Here is a 15,474-nt window from a genome sequence, read left to right on the forward strand (position 1 = left end):
CATCTTGGCCAATATGGGGCTATCAGTACTACTTCTGCCCTCCTACCTGAGTTTCTTTACACAGAGCTCAAAGTGTGTCCACCTGCTCCACTCTCTGGTGCAGGTATCATGCAAAGAAGTGTCTGGTCTGGGGAGGCAACTGAGATGTAACAGGGAAGCAAGGAGGGAAGCACCCAAAAACACTTGAACCAAAAAGAGGGGGACCCTCCAGGTGCCACACCAGCAAACGGCAGGAGGTTAGGAATAGGAAAAATTATTTATTGAACCGAATTCAGTTTGCTACATTTTTGAGACACCAGTTTGATACTTTCACAAGATTGCCCTTAGCAAAGGGTTGTGTTATCACCCGAAACGCATTGGGATTCAATAAATAATTTTTCCTATTCTTAACCTCCTGCCGTTTGCTGGTGTGGCACCTTGAGGGTTCCCCTCTTTTTGGTTTGAGTGTCAACTGAGATATGAAGAGGTCCACTTTGAAATACCCCAACTTCCATTGGAGGGAGACGAAGACCTCCTGATTTCACTGCCTGTTCACTTGGAAACAACTGCTGTGTGCTTAGCAAGTCTACTGATGTGTTTAGGTCTCACTGGATGTACTTTGCTGAGACAGACCTTACATGCTATTCTGCCCAGGACAGGAGGGCTGCCACCTCCACTTGCAGAACTTGGAAGTGAGTGCATCCTTACTGATTTATATGAGCCTTTGCGGTAGTGTTGTCAGAACATCCGGGAAGGCGAGGGTTTTGTAGAAGTTTTAGAGAGCCAGATGAGCTGTTCTCAGTTCAAGCCAAATAATACTTCTTTGTGCTTCCAACGCTGACTACATGTCCTGGGTGTACTGGCATAGGCAATGGGTTCCTCAGCCCCTCAGGTTGGCATCTGTCATGAAGACTGACTGGGGAGGATCCCGCAATGGAACACCTTTTGTCAAGTGATGGTCCAGATGCCACAATCTGCGTGAGTCCTTCACGGACTTGGACAGGAGAATTCAGCAGTGATGGCTGTGAACTAGGTCACTCTGAAAATGGAGAAGAAGCCATTGGAGTGGGCAAGAGTGGTGATGTGCCCAGAGCAAGACTCCTATGACTGAGGCCATCATCCTTCAAAGTTGGGTGAGCTACATAATGTCTGCTGAGCAGGCCTGTAGGAGAGGACCAATCATAACCTTTATCTTTAGAATTCTCTCATGGGAAATAAAGATGCTAGCCACACCCCCTGGTACCGAAGTTGTCAGAATGGATTCAAATGGCTCTTTGAAGAGTTGATCAGAAAACTGTTCTTTTAGATGAGCTAGAGTCACCTGGATGTTGTCCTGAGCTTGCAAGAGACTTGGGGACCAGATCAGGAGACCATTCAGGTGAAAGGATACATGAGTACTCTCTGGAGCCCCAGACTTGCTACCGCTGCCACTATCACCTTGGCAAATACTGAGGCTAGGCCAAATGGCAAGGCCTAGTACTGGTAGTCAGAGCCTTTGTAGGAGAAGCATAGCAGCCTCCAATGTCTTGGAAATATTGAGATATGCAGATAGGCCTCCTTTAGGCCTGTTGAAGCTAGGAAGTCTTGTGGATGGAGGGCTTCCTGGATGGAGGGAAGGGTCTCCATCCTGAACATCTGGTGGGTCACGAATTGGTTTAGAAATTTGAGACTGAGCACTGTGCACCAGGATCCATGCCTGCCAGGAGTGGTTGTGCCTTCACACTGTGCGCTTAGGCAAAGGGAGTGCCACATCAGTGGCAAGGCACATTTGGGTGCTCCCCCTTTTGACAGCTCTGAGACAAGGTCAGCTAACAGAGCCTCCTTAAACTGTTGTATGATTTCAGGTGAACAGAGGCTTGACAGTAAAGTCTGCTGAGAATATTTGTGTGGCTGGGGAAGAAGGAAAAGCCTATAGCAGCTCTGAAGTTCTGTGGGCATACTGGCCCTGAGTAGAGGGAGAATGCACTAAGATATTAGGTGGAGGAAGAGCAGGGTGTAGCTGAACTGTAACCCACCGCTTCCCCATCAGGAGAGAGGAACTCTTGCTCTCTGTTTAAGCCAGACAGTAAAACTGGTGAGGCTGGAAACTGTGGTAACTGTGTATTATGCAGGGGCCATTACACAGGAGCTAGGAGTAACGATGGGCGTTGTTGCTTTTCCCATCATAGGGCTAATTTGGGCTGCCAAAGTGGACTCATCACCCATTGCTAGAGATGCTGCTGTCGTCATTCCACCTCCAAAATACTCTGTGCTGCTTGTCAGGGACACAGAGGTCAATACATGGCTGAACGTCCCTTCTTCAGGATTTTCTGTGGCTGAAAACGGCAGGTGTGGCAAAGGTGGGAAAACTCCAAGTGGCTGGGCGCTGACTGTGGCTACCGCTGAGTGCTGCCTTTGTCCTCCATGGGCTTTGCGCTTACAAGAAGGCACTCTGAAGGGCAAGACAGGGAAAGTTTTCCCTGTGTAACAATGTCTAGTGGTCACACTGAAGCCCTTTCCATCTGCCCAGGGAAGGGGTGGGGAGATGAAGACAATAGAGGACTGAGGTAAAAAGGGAAGCTTGCTTGCTTGCCTTATTTATTTATTTAGCTGGGCAGTGACAGACGGCAAACAACACACAGGAAAATTAATAAGGGAAAGAAGGGAGGGGAGGAAAAACAACGGGGAAAAGAGAGGTACTCAGTGAGGAAGAAGAGAGATGCCAAACAGGATGTGCTCTGAGCTGAAACAGGAAACAGCCTCGGTCCCATCAGGAGGGGTGCAGCAAAGCCTCCTGTTGAAGCTTTGGGTGTTTCCTGTCTCCGAGCTGCAGGGGGAGCTACACTACCCACTTGGAGATCTGTCAATCACGAGAGAATGTCCATCCCTCTGTAGCTGCACACAAACATACTTGAAGGTGCTTATTAAAATAATTTAAATTCCGAAACATGAACTTCCTTTAGATCCACTATTGATATTGTTGAACTAGATGTCACCCACCATTTGTTGACAGTTGCATGGATGTTACTGGCGGAAAGCTGGAAAATTACATTACTCTCTCCTTGGAAAGAATAGTTTAATAACGTTTGGGAATTTGCTATGACAGAAAAAAATAACATCTTATGTGAGGGCAAGAATGACAAGCGAATATAAAAACAAACTTTGGGGAAACTGGCTGTCTTTTATACAGTACCGTCAAGAAAATAATTGCCTCCCACTACAGCACATTCAAGTAGGTTTGAATTTTTCTATCTTATGTTAATTTATATTGTGTAATATAATGACGAGAAGCAAATATTTACTTTTGGATTAGCGTTTTGTTGATTATTAATTATTATTGTTGTTTATCGTTAATAATTGTTAGATTAAAAAATGACTTGGGGGGGAAATGTCCATCCCTCTCCCAACATTCTTATTGTGTTTTCAACAGGTCAGCCCCCTTTTACTCAGCTGTGGGATGTGCCACGCAGTGCGCAAGTAAAGGTGACTGGCTCTTTCCAGTGTTCTATTCTTAAAAGCCTATAAATTCTACTAATTATTAAATCAAGTCAATTTGTCATATCAGCATGCAGTCTGGCAAGAAGAATCAACCTACTGAAGAGAAGAGCCATGGCAAATGTTGGAAGGATCCAAATGAAGACTAGATCAAATTGCTTTGTGGTGCAGGATCCTCTCTTTCTATCCCTTCCCAATGCCTTTACTTTCTCACTTTGATGGCTTAGATTATGCCACAACATCAAAGGTATTGCAGGGGTGTCCCTTTCACTGGCTTGGTGAAAAAATCAATTGTGTATTCCTAATGTCACAAAGCTTTAAGCCCCCCTTTTTAAATGGGAAGCAATGCAAGGGAAACTTTTCGTAAGGATTCAGTGGATACAAATGGAAGGGGAACTGCAAAGGCAGCACACGCCTGACTGCCAGCCTGAATCTCCCAGGGATGGAACCTGCTGACCGAAAGAAAAATTGCTGACCAAAAAGGCTTGCAGCCCAAGAGAAGAATGGTTTTTATCAGACCAAAGACACTTGCAGCAAAACCTGGCAGGTGACGGATGAAGGCTTGTGTGAGTTTTTGTGATAGTTGCTGCTGTGTGTATCCCTTTGCATGAGCAGCACCTATCCTCATCTGCTGAAGGTCGGGGGCAACAGTGAAACTGAGGGCAGCGGCAGGACAATCTTTTCCTATGCATGTTTGACCAAAAAACAAACAAATCTGTGTCTATTGTGGTTGTAATGTTACTTTGTTGGTGCTCTGATAATGCCTGAATAGTACATTACTTTGCTGGTTTTAATTTTTTTAAAAAAATATGCACAAGCTGTTGGTTGGAAACATGTTACAAAGGTTATGCTAGGTTGTAGACAGAATAATGTATTCAAGCATTATCAGAATATCAGCTTGCTTTGCTCATAAATAATAAACATTTAGTTAATCCGTTTTAAATGGAACTCATTTGGGTCTTGCCTCCTCCTCCTCCTGTCTGCAAACTTGCATGTCTCAACTGGACACTTGCCAAATGTCTGCCTGCCCCCATCGATTAATCTTGCCCCCACCCACATGCAAGTGCACTTAATTACATTTTTATCTCATACTGTCAGCACATTTGCATTCCCAGGACAGCTTACAAAAAAAGATGAACAGAATCTAATAACCATCAAGTACACACTGTCACAAGAAATATGTGTGTGTGTGTGTATTGCTATGCAATGTTCTGAGTTTCATTGTTTTCCCAACCCATACAAGAAATCGAGTGGGCTTGAGACTGAAAGGCCAGAAAGCGTAGGTAGTGTGGAGTCTAAATTTGTAAATTGAGCAACATGTGTGCAAGACTGTAGAACATGGGTGGGGAATCCGTGGCCCTCCAGATTTAGTTGGATTACAACACCCATCATCCTTTGCCATTGGCCATGCTGGCTGGGGCTGATGGGAGTTGGTCTTCAACAACATTTGGCAGGCCATGGATTCCCCACCTCTGCTGAAGAACCTATTTACATGCATGAGTGAATTTCTAAGTGCCTTAACTCTTTCCTTAACTTTTTTTCTTATTCCACAATATGAAGTCTACTTTCATTTCCACCTTTCCAAGTAAAAATGTTAGGGAAAGAGAAGAGACAAGTGCAACATCTTGTTTTTAAATTCCTATGAAGCAACATGCTAACATCAAATATGACAAGTAGAGGCCCTTTTTTCCATGGATGGCTTCCTGAAATCTTATTTTACTGACACCAGAAGGCCCTGAACAATGTGCAGAAATCCCTCTGATGGAGAGAGTGGCCTCTGGTGTAACATAAAGAAGGCAGAGATGAGAAGGTAACTCCATGCTTTCTATGATCACAGTCGATTTAAAGCATTTTTTTTTTTAAATCAGATTTTAAAAATGTAAAGCATTTTTTAAAGTTTCAGTATCTTTAAACTAACCTAGTTTAAAATTAGCATCCAAATGTAATACAAACATATTAACACTCGTGAGCTCTTAAAATTGAATCCATGACGTTCTATGAGACACATTGAGTTAGCCCCTGGTTTTATGTAAAAGAACAAACAATGGCAAAAATGTGACTTTTGTCACATTTTGACACAATAGGACATGAATTGTCTCTTGTATTCTTCAAAGCATGACTATTTAGACAGGGAAACAAATACAGGGATTTACTGAGGGAGGAGCACTCTTTGGCCCAGTGGCTACCAAACCTGGCTTCTCGGATGTTCTTAGCACTTAACCTTCAAGTGACTGATCTTGCTTTGCATTGTGACATGAGTATACAGTGAGCCAAAACAGAAATGCTTCATTTCACAGTTCCCTCTCCCCTAAACATATTTGTCCGCGACAGCCACTTATTTGTATGCCTGCTTGGTTCAGGAAATATATGAATTAGAAAGTTGGGACCTAGAATTAAAACTGGTCCCTTTTCTTGGTGATTTTACGTTGCTGGCATTCACTAAGGTTAGGGGACTGCTGCAGGGATGACCCAGGAGCTGGGTGTGACGGTATCCTCTATCAAGCCTGGCCAATGTGTGTTGAGAAGACCCCTTCCTTCCCCCAGCAGCATTGGACCTTGAGAGGGTACCTTTCCGATTCATCCCCATCTGGAGGCACTTGAGCAGGCGGCAGTACTGGCACCTGTTGCGCTGCTTGCGGGACATGACACAGTTCCTGTCGCGGCTGCATCGGTAGACCCGCTTGTTGCAAATGCTCCGCTTGAAGAACCCTTTGCAGCCCTCGCATGAGATGATGCCGTAGTGCAGGCCCGTCGCTCGGTCGCCACAGATCAGGCAGGTGCGCTGGTCCACTCGGTCATCTGCAAGAGGAAGGAAACAGCCACAGGTGAGGCTTGGGAAGGAGAGGGGCACAGCTGAGTTCAGCTGTGGAAGGGTAACTCATCTGTGACTCTGGCCCAGGTTATAGCCAATGGAGGCCTCTGGGGCAATTCTGTGCGGAGGCCAGCTGCTACAGAGGCGTCAGCCTTGGTGTGACTTGGAAGGCACCCCAGCTTCAACGGCAGAGCAGGCTTTCCTGAGGGTTTATAGGGCAGGGAGGAAAGGAGAGGCATGTGGGGAGAACAGGAGAGAGAGAACAAGTGGCAGAGAGGCAGGGAGAAAGAGACTAGGCCCCAGGCAACTTTGACATTTGGAAAGCAAAGACATCTGGGCCCAGAGAAGGAAAACATGACTCTCTTACTCCAGCAGGACTGACATGGCCACAAAATGGGCCGGGGATGAATTCATGCAAGTGTGAGTTGCAGCAAGAGTGAATGCCCGCCTGCTCCTTCTGTCTGTCTGTCTGTCTGTTTCACCTTTAGAAGTGTCAGCAAAACCTTTGCTAAGCAGCTGATAAAAAAATGTGGGTGGGGGATTCAAAAGAAGCCTTCCTTAAAAATGATAATGAGGCTACGATAACAGCAGCTGACTTGTCCAATCTTAATAAGACAGCTTCAGGATAAAAAAAACCAAGGCAAAGGGCCCCTCCCGAAAGCAGAGCCGTCACCTTCCATGTGGCATCTTAAGACATCCCCCTCCCTAATGCGACAGAATCAGGCCGAGGCCACGATCTCTGGAGGGGGCACATGGTAATTGCCAGAGACAGAGACGTGAAGCCCACAGGCACACCCACTCCACGACGGATGGCTGAGGCAAGCGGCTTTGCCAGCTAAGCTGAAGTCTCATTATCATGGAGCTGCAGCCTGTACAAAACCTGGCGTCACACTGGAAGTTGGTCACATCGACTCACAAACGGTGTCTAAAATCTCCTTGTGGCTAAAGGCATTTTTAGTCCTCCTCTGCTGCTAAGACACCATGGCTGGCCAATGCTACCCCAAACTCCTAAGATATCAGCATAACCCTGCTTCTGCTGCAACCGCACTATGACTTCCCATTTGAACTTTCCTTTTGCAGAGATCACTGCTGAGCCCATACATAAGGGATCCCACCACAGCAGTCTAGTTGTCCAGTGGGAAAGGCAGCCAACCACACACACGCACCCCAATGGGGTGCCCTACCAAGGCCCTGAAACAGCCAGCTCCCTCCATATGGCAGGCTTGGACAGGTGCAAGCCAAATCTAATTCCCAAAGAGTGCTTTAAATGCAATGAAACAAACAGCATTAAGGATGGCACATCGTAACTGACAGGTTTTCTATGAGCAGGTGAGGACAGGGGAAACGGGATCCAACAGCATACCTGTGCAAAGGCATGCTATGAAACGTCACTTGCTGTGGGTGTGTCAGAGCTTAGAGCTGAGCTCCAGGGAGAAGCGCAGAGGTGGTGGTGGAATGCTCCCTGCTAAAAGCTTCAGAGGAGCTGTCGTCATCAGTCAAGTCATCAGTCAACTCGCTTACTTTAACAGCATAAAAACAGGAGATAAAAGAAAAAGCCCTCATCTGCAGGATGGCTCCTGTGCTCCTTTTACACTAGGAAGATTGCCCCCCTTGCCCCCCTCCACCAGTAACTAAGAGCAGCTACTAAACAGACTTTGCAGGCACAAATTGCATAATCTCTGTCTTTAGTTATCTGATGTCCAGAGAAAGGGAGGGATTAAGAGTCCTCTCTGGGTGGGATTTGACTCCTGTCCTCTCCCTTCCCCCTCCCTCCTAATCAAAGCTATAAATCCTGAACTGGCTTTGGGGTGTGTGTGGGTAATGCTATTGGCCAAGCAGAGGTGACCAAAGATCCATCGAGATAAATGGGGGCAGAGGGGGGAAGAGGAGGAAGGGGGCTTATGTGGTGAGGCATTTACCCCACAGCCAAAGACCACAACTGGAATGATGCAAAGGCAGTGTTGGCATTTCTGAATGTTACCGTGAAGTAGAAAGCAGAAGAAGGTTTTTTGGGGTGTGCGCTAGTGAAAACATTTTAAAGCTCAATTTAGAGACTTGGGAAAACCAAAACCAAACTCACTGACACGTCACCTGTGAAAAAGACCCAGCTGGCCTCTCTTCAAACTTACAAGGAAGCCCAGCTGATTCAAGAGAATCAACAAAGCAGTTTGTGGACGTGATCCCAGCCATGCTTGTTACCCTGTTAACTGGTTACATTTCCAGACTGGGCACATCTCAACTTGCAGGAATCCAAGTGAGAGACTCCAAATGTGCCACCTCACTGAATCCACCAGGCTGAAATCTGAGGAAGACCTGGAAAGCTGACTACCAATCTGGAAAACTGGGAGAAAGGCTACCTCAGCCCTGACTGGCCCCCAGATAATCCTCAGAGGCCCAGGGGGGTGCAGCTCCTGACCTCTACAATTTTCCACCCTCATTAATGCATGGTCTTTGCAACATGGCCACTGCAGAGGTAGCCGTGACCTTTCCGTTTGGCGTTGGGGCTTTTCACTCTATGCTCCAAACAATTTCTTAACCTTGAAATTTGCACCAAGTGCAGAACGTGCTGGATAAAAGCAAACGCTTTCACACTGGATGCCAGCCACGCTTTGCTATGCTCAGGTTGGTCTGCTGCAAGCAGCTCTTCTTGGGAGCTGCAATGTGAACAGCAACACGGAGAAAAGGCTTGGGGAACTGAAAACTATTCCTGTGAGCTGGCTTTGTTGTCTCCAAAACCATTGTCTGCTGCTGCTGCTGGACCATCTATCAAGGAGTGGCTGCTATGGGGAATAGCAGCTTCATCTTGAACCTTGAAGAGTGTTACTGCTGCTCCCCACCCCACTGCTGTGGGTTGGCTGAGGAGCAAGGCCTTTTTTTGGCAGCTGCGGCAGCAATAATATCCAATTCTGCAGGTATTGATGAGGAGGCTGCTGAACAGCAGGTGAGCTGGTAGACACTTGCTCAGCTTTTCAACAAGCACACAGAGGCTTGGCACGCTCTTCCTTTATGAAACCTCTCGTCTCACTAAAGTTTAGAAACACACACTTCACACAGAGCACGACGACAAGTCCAACAGTTAGCAAATCAAAATCCTCCTCCCGCAATGCTCATTCAAAGTAAGAGAGAGAAATTAGCAGGCTTAGTACAAATTTGCAGAGCTTTCTATTTTTTTTTTTTACTTGCTCCCCATGTTAAATGGTTCACCTTCTAACCCTCTCCTGACCCCCAGCGTGCTCTTTTGGAATCACACCTCTTCACAAGACTCTCAACTCAAAGCAGAGCAGGCAGGATGGGGATTAAAAAAAAAAAAATCAAGAGCAGGCAGAAACACCACGAAATGAAACTCACCAGCCTTCTCACACTTCAGCCAAGAGCAAAGTGAGGGCTTTGCCATGTAACAAATTCATAAAATTCTGAAGTGACTCCCTGTGTGCTGCATAAAACCAGAATGTTATAAACTGCATAGTGTTTTTAGGAAGTAGCAATAATATAGGCCAGGTTGGAACAGCTTCCCATCTGAGCAGCTAGGTGTGTGTGTGTCACACTATGGCAGCGTTTCCCAAACCCATGCTGTCCAAATGTTTTGGACTACAACCACCCATCAGCCCCGGCCAACACAGCTGTGTGTAGGCCACTTTTCCTAGCACTGATTGATGACGCTGGAGAGCAATGGAGAATCCCTGCCCTTTGCCAGCTGTCCGTTTGCCTTTGCTTTCAGCCGGTTTGCACCCAGGTCCAGATCTCAGTTATCCTCTTAACTCAAACAGTTTCTTTACTTTTTTTGGGAGGTGGGGGGGAGATGACCAGAGCAATGCTTGCAAACTGCAGCGGACAGCATCTGGAACACCCAGCATTTTCCCTCTGCTGGATCCCAACCCATTCAGCTTCATCTTTCCCCTGCTCCACAGTCTAGTTGTAGTTGTAACCTAGCCTAGCAGGCAGGCCTCACATCCAGGATACTTCAGATCTTTCTCCTCTTGCATCAAGAGGAGGGCAGAGCGGCAGCTTCAGAAAGTCCAATTGTCTGGCAAGGACAGGAACTCTGAGCCCATCCGTGGAGGTGGCAGATTCGCCAGTATATCAAGCAAGGTTCCCCTCCCTTCCACCATGCTTGTTTTAGAACACCCACGAGGTGGCAAGCAAGAGTAGATGCAGGAAGGAGAATGAAGCAGCGGTGGTGACAAGCTGTACATATGGGGTGGGGTGGGAGGAAAGGTTCAGCCAATGGAGGATAAACCAAAAGCCAAGAAACTGGACAGCAGGTCTCCACATTGCCACAGCAGCACGTAGAGACTACCCATTACCAAGACTTATCCTTATCAGCTGCCTCCACACACAGATGCAAGCGTGCACATGCACACCTCTTGACATTTTAAAACCACAGGATGGCAGGACTGCTTTAAAAAAAAGCTACAGGAACAGAGATAGAAATTTTGGGAAACATTAAAATCTATGCAATATTGACTTGGCAAACCTCAACTTTTGTTAACATTTTTCACGTTCTTAAGTTTGGCATGAAAGAGTAGTGTTTGATACACTGATGAATGTAACCTCTCTCTTGTAAATATGCCCAGATCAGGGGCTATTTTAGGTTCTCCCCTCCAGCCCAAAAAATAAAAGAGTTCCCAGTCTACAGCACCGGCTGCTTTTGAAAGTCCCCTCCCATCATTAAGCTATATGAGGGGCTGCTTTTGAAGAAAGAAGCCATAAGCCTGTTTAGAGGCCTCACTCGAGCCGTTCTTGTACAGTCAGCAAGGATGAAAGCAGCCATTCTGAACGGAACGTGTAACTTCATTAAAATCAGTAAAGGGCACGTTGTATGACTGAAAACGGGTTCCTTCTCTCAGCAGCATGGTATACTTGAAAGGTCCATGGCTGCAGGGCCATCAGAAAGCCAAAAATCTACACGAACCGGAGCCAATTTCTCAATGCTTCCATGTGCTACTGTGGGGTTTTCCAAAGCATCTTTTTACATGAAACGCCTAGGAGACCTTTTTAAGGGCTAACAGGCAGCCGGAACTATTTGCAAGCAAAAGCGTAAAAGCCTGTCACGGATCCCTCCGGAAGAAGAAAACGTATTTCCTAAAGACCTGTTTCTTTTTTTGCTAGCCCACTGCAAACCTTCCCCATGGGCACCTCCGCAGCACTCTCTTCTAGGAAGAGACACTGCTTTGCAAAGAGGGGATACCTTTCAAGGCAGGTTGCCATCTCACTCCCTTCATGCGGAGACTATGCTGGAATTTCCGTAAAAGAGAACCTCTCTGCCCAGCCCTGCGCTTTTCCTCTGCTGCCACTCACAATGGCCGGCAGCCCCTTATTGATCTCTGCCCAACCCCCACCCTGGAGGAGGGGGGGGAGAGAGAGCAAGCTTAAGAAATCAAGGCTTCCTGCTTGGTGAGTGACAAGGCTGAAAAGCCTGATTGCCAGCTTGCTCCTCCACAGTAAAGAAAGCCTGTGAAGAATTAACCCTCTGCAAACCAAAACAGGCTTTTCTGGCCCAGCTGGGCCATAAAAGTTTATTGACATGCAAAGCCAAAGGACAGGGTTCTCTCTCTCTCTCTCTCTCTCTCTCTCTCTCTCTCTCTCTCTCACACACACACACACACACACACACACACACACACAAAAGTTACACACACACACACACACACACACACACACACACACACACACAAGTTACCAGCAATCTTTGTTCTCATTACTGTAACAATTTCAGATATACATAAATCATAGATATGGAGAAGTCCTTTGGCTTATTTTAAAAGAGAGGTTTCAGGCTGCAATGAGTGCTTCCCTCCAGAACTTTGCAGATGCACCGTTTTGGGGCCTCTCCCCTGGTACCAGGGATCCTCAGCGACTCCCCTGCGGAGGCTTTTCAAATTCACATTGCACACTTTCCAAATTCACACCCCGGTGGTGTGGGGCAGCACTGCTAGCTTTATTGTTGTTGTTTTTAAATCTGAAGCCTTTGTTTAAACCACTCCCACAATTTTGGTAGCAATGTTGTCTCCAGGCTCGATTTTTTACCATTCACTAGCCTCAAAAATAAAACACTGCTTGGAAAAGTCCTCAGCCGGAGAAACGGGGCAGGAAGGAGGGAAGGGTGTGGACCCTTCCCAAAATCCTATCCGTAAAGGACTCCTTCAGAACTGCCTCCTTGCAGCTTCACACCCTCCTCAAAAGTCAGTCCTGGGAGGCTTCAGCTGGGACAGGAGCCCTGTTCCCGAGGCAAGCCAGCAACACCCATGAGAAGGACTTCAAGAAGGTCCTGGAGAGCCCACGCGCGCACTCCCCCATGCACACGTGTCTACATTATTATTGCTGCTGCTGTTGTTATTAAACTAAATTTCTATCCTGCCAGGGTGGCGAACGACAAGCAATGAAACAATAAAAAATCTTAAAAAACATTCCAACAGAGATGCAAATTATCTATATATTTCTTCCCCCTTTCCTTCTTGTTAAGTCCTCAGGACCAAGGAGCCCGGTTGGTTTTTGTTTTGTTAACACAAAACCAGATTTGCTAACACTTATTTGGACCCTTCTTTAAAGAAGGGGGGGGGAAGAAAGCTTAAATACAAAAGCAAAAGTCACACTAGTTCACTAGAGAAGAAAGTGGAGCTCACAGGGGCTCTTGAGGATCTGCGTGTGTCATTTGGAACAGGGAAAGGAGGAGGAGGAGGGGAGCTGCAAAGTGGCCGGAAGCCCCCCCTAGGGCCCAGGCACAAACAAAAGCAATTAATGCCGCTGCTGCTTCTGCCTCCTCTTTCTCTTCGGGTTCAGGGTCCTTAACCAAGGGGGGGGAGCTACCAGCAGAAGACAATTGGGGAGGGGGGGTTTGGGGTCTTGTTTTTTTTCCCTGCAAGCTTGGGCTGTAAATTACCTGCCAACTACTATTTGGGGGCAAGAGATATTATCACAGCGGACACAAAACTGACCCTATTAAGAATACAAAATAATGCTTTTCCACACTGTCAGGCAGATTACAGGAATTCACAACCAACTGTACTTTTAAAAGCGTTTGTGATTGGCGAAAAAAGGCAAAAGCAGCAGAATTTTAAAGCCAGAAGAAGGAAGGCCCCAGGAACCAGCGTGGCTGTCCTATTACTCTCCCCCCACACACACTCCAAGCCGTCCTTCTCCCAAGCCTGTCCCCAGGCAAGCCTTTACCTTCCCATGCCTCCATTTCATGCTTCGCCACGTTCGCTGGGGGTCTCGGGAGCAGCCATGAAGAGACCGGGGAGCAAAGACCCTCCTTCGCCTGCCCTCACTGCCCCATCAGCAGTTGAGATCCCTTGCTGAGTCTCGGACACAACAGCCGTCCTCCCTAGCAGGTCAGTTTACAGGCTGGTCATGTGATGCAAAAGTTCAAGCCCTAAGGTCACAACTTGCGGGACTCCGTGGAGGAGGAGGGTGCCGGAGCTCAGCGCAACCCTCTCTGGCACCAACCGCACAGAAGTGGGGCAGAAGCCACGGCAAGCCTTGTTGTGACAGGCCACCACCAGTCTCTCTCAAGTCCATTCATTCCCTGGAGTCAGGCATAACACACACACACACAGGGAGGGCCCATGCAACCGCATACCTCTCTCATCACAGGACTCCTCTCAGCCAGAGCAGAGAAAGGCCTTGAAGGATGCCAGCAACTTGTTGTCGTTTCGGAGAGGTGTGAAAATGTCATGTTCTTTTCACTCACAGCCCAAGTCATCCAGGCGCCAAACACACAACCCTGGCACTGCCTTGCTGCAAAGCCACATCAAGAAGCACTGACCCCTCCCCCAAGCCACACACTTGTTCAGAGGCAGCCCAGTCAAGCAAATGCTGCTCGACCTCTCACATGGACCGGACCCATAACCACACGGTGAAAGGGCAGCGTGCGCTTGCAGAGCCCCCCCTTTTGCCTCCCACAGAGAGATCTTACCTTCCATAAAGGTGGCCTCCGGCTTTGTCCCAGCCCAACTGTCTTCAAGGGAGCAGCCCAGTGCTGAGCCGGGCTGGCTGAAGAGACATGTCAGCAAAGCAACAAATCTGGCCTCTGTGCGGAGGAGCTGAGGTGGCAGAGAGAAATCGGAGGAGGCCACCAATGACACTGGGGGCAAGAGCCAAAGGGCCCGGTTCAGGTCATGTGCTAGCCAAGGAAGCCTCCCTCCCCGCCTCCTCTTCTCTGGCTAAGCCAAAACATGGCACCTCCCAAAGCATTCCACACACCCTGGTCTGGTGATTTATCAGGGGGCCGCCCTGCCATTGGATGGCAAATATTTGCTAAGCCGACCAATGGGGCCTGGCGGCTCTCAGTTTACAGGCCTGGCCTCAGCAGCTGAGGCAGAATGAGCGGCGCAGGAGGCAGGGCTGCAAGATGATTAAGCCGAGAGTAATTCTGCTGGGGGGACGGACGGACAGAAGGCTTAAGAAGGGCTTCTCAGCCCTCCTTCAACTAGCCCTGCGCTGCACAGCAAGGAAAGAAGGAAGGAAACCCAAATCGTGGGGAGGGAATGCACAGTCTGACTCTTTAAACAAACCAACAAAACCCAAACCTGAACGGCACTTCCCTCTTGCTTCACTCCTTGCAAAACAATGCCGAAATGGTGGGCTGTCAAACCAGCAGCAAGAGAGCGAGCTGCTTTCCCCAGCCTAAACGGGCAATTCTGCAGCCATGTTCATAACAAGCGGACGGACGGCGGCATGCTGTGGAGATCAGCCACAGGAAGCTCTCCCGAGGCAGAAAGCCAGTTGAATTTGATGGGAGTAACAGGTGACGCTCCTCTGGCACCCTTCCCAGACAAAGCTCTGGGGCACAGGACCAGGGCCTGGCTCACTCCACCACTGGGTTGGGACCAGGTCTGCCTGGCTCAAGCCACGAAACTCCAGGAGAAATCCAGGGTCTACCCCAAGGAGGTCTCATGGGGCATGGGGTGGTTAAAAGCCACTTCTGTCTCCAAATGGTTGGCAGCAGGAGTAGAGGCCTTCTGGTGGGGAGGAAGGGAGAGGGAGGGAGCTCTTGGCCTTTTCCCAGGGCAGACGCAGGAGGGTGGCCTTGGAATTCCTACAACCCTGAGCCCCCAAACGCCAGGCAACAGCTGGTAGAGGGAGTTCAACCAGCTCTTCAGCTACTACCTCAGCCTCTGGAAGGCCCTTGCAGGACGCAGGCCCACCATTTGGCCATGCTGAACCAAAAGAGTTTTCTGCACTCAAGGAAATGCCCAGAAATGAGAGTG

The 15,474-nt window shown here is 48.1% G+C and overlaps 1 protein-coding gene across 6 annotated transcripts in view; it reads right to left on the bottom strand.

Moving 5' to 3' along the window:
* Positions 1-15,474, bottom strand: part of NR6A1 (nuclear receptor subfamily 6 group A member 1) — a 132,702-nt gene that overhangs the window by 26,896 nt on the left and 90,332 nt on the right. For 4 of the 6 annotated variants that reach the window (XM_061604111.1, XM_061604110.1, XM_061604108.1 and 1 more), the window contains one exon: positions 6,022-6,252. In XM_061604111.1, the coding sequence (XP_061460095.1) occupies positions 6,022-6,252 (231 nt within the window). Of the gene's footprint in view, positions 1-6,021; positions 6,253-13,432; positions 13,611-14,180; positions 14,474-15,474 lie in introns of those variants that run through there. The other 2 variants (XM_061604114.1, XM_061604112.1) reach the window with 2 other exon arrangements.

Source organism: Rhineura floridana, chromosome 20 (assembly GCF_030035675.1).
Source record: "Rhineura floridana isolate rRhiFlo1 chromosome 20, rRhiFlo1.hap2, whole genome shotgun sequence".
In the NCBI taxonomy this organism is placed as follows: Eukaryota; Metazoa; Chordata; class Lepidosauria; order Squamata; family Rhineuridae; genus Rhineura; species Rhineura floridana.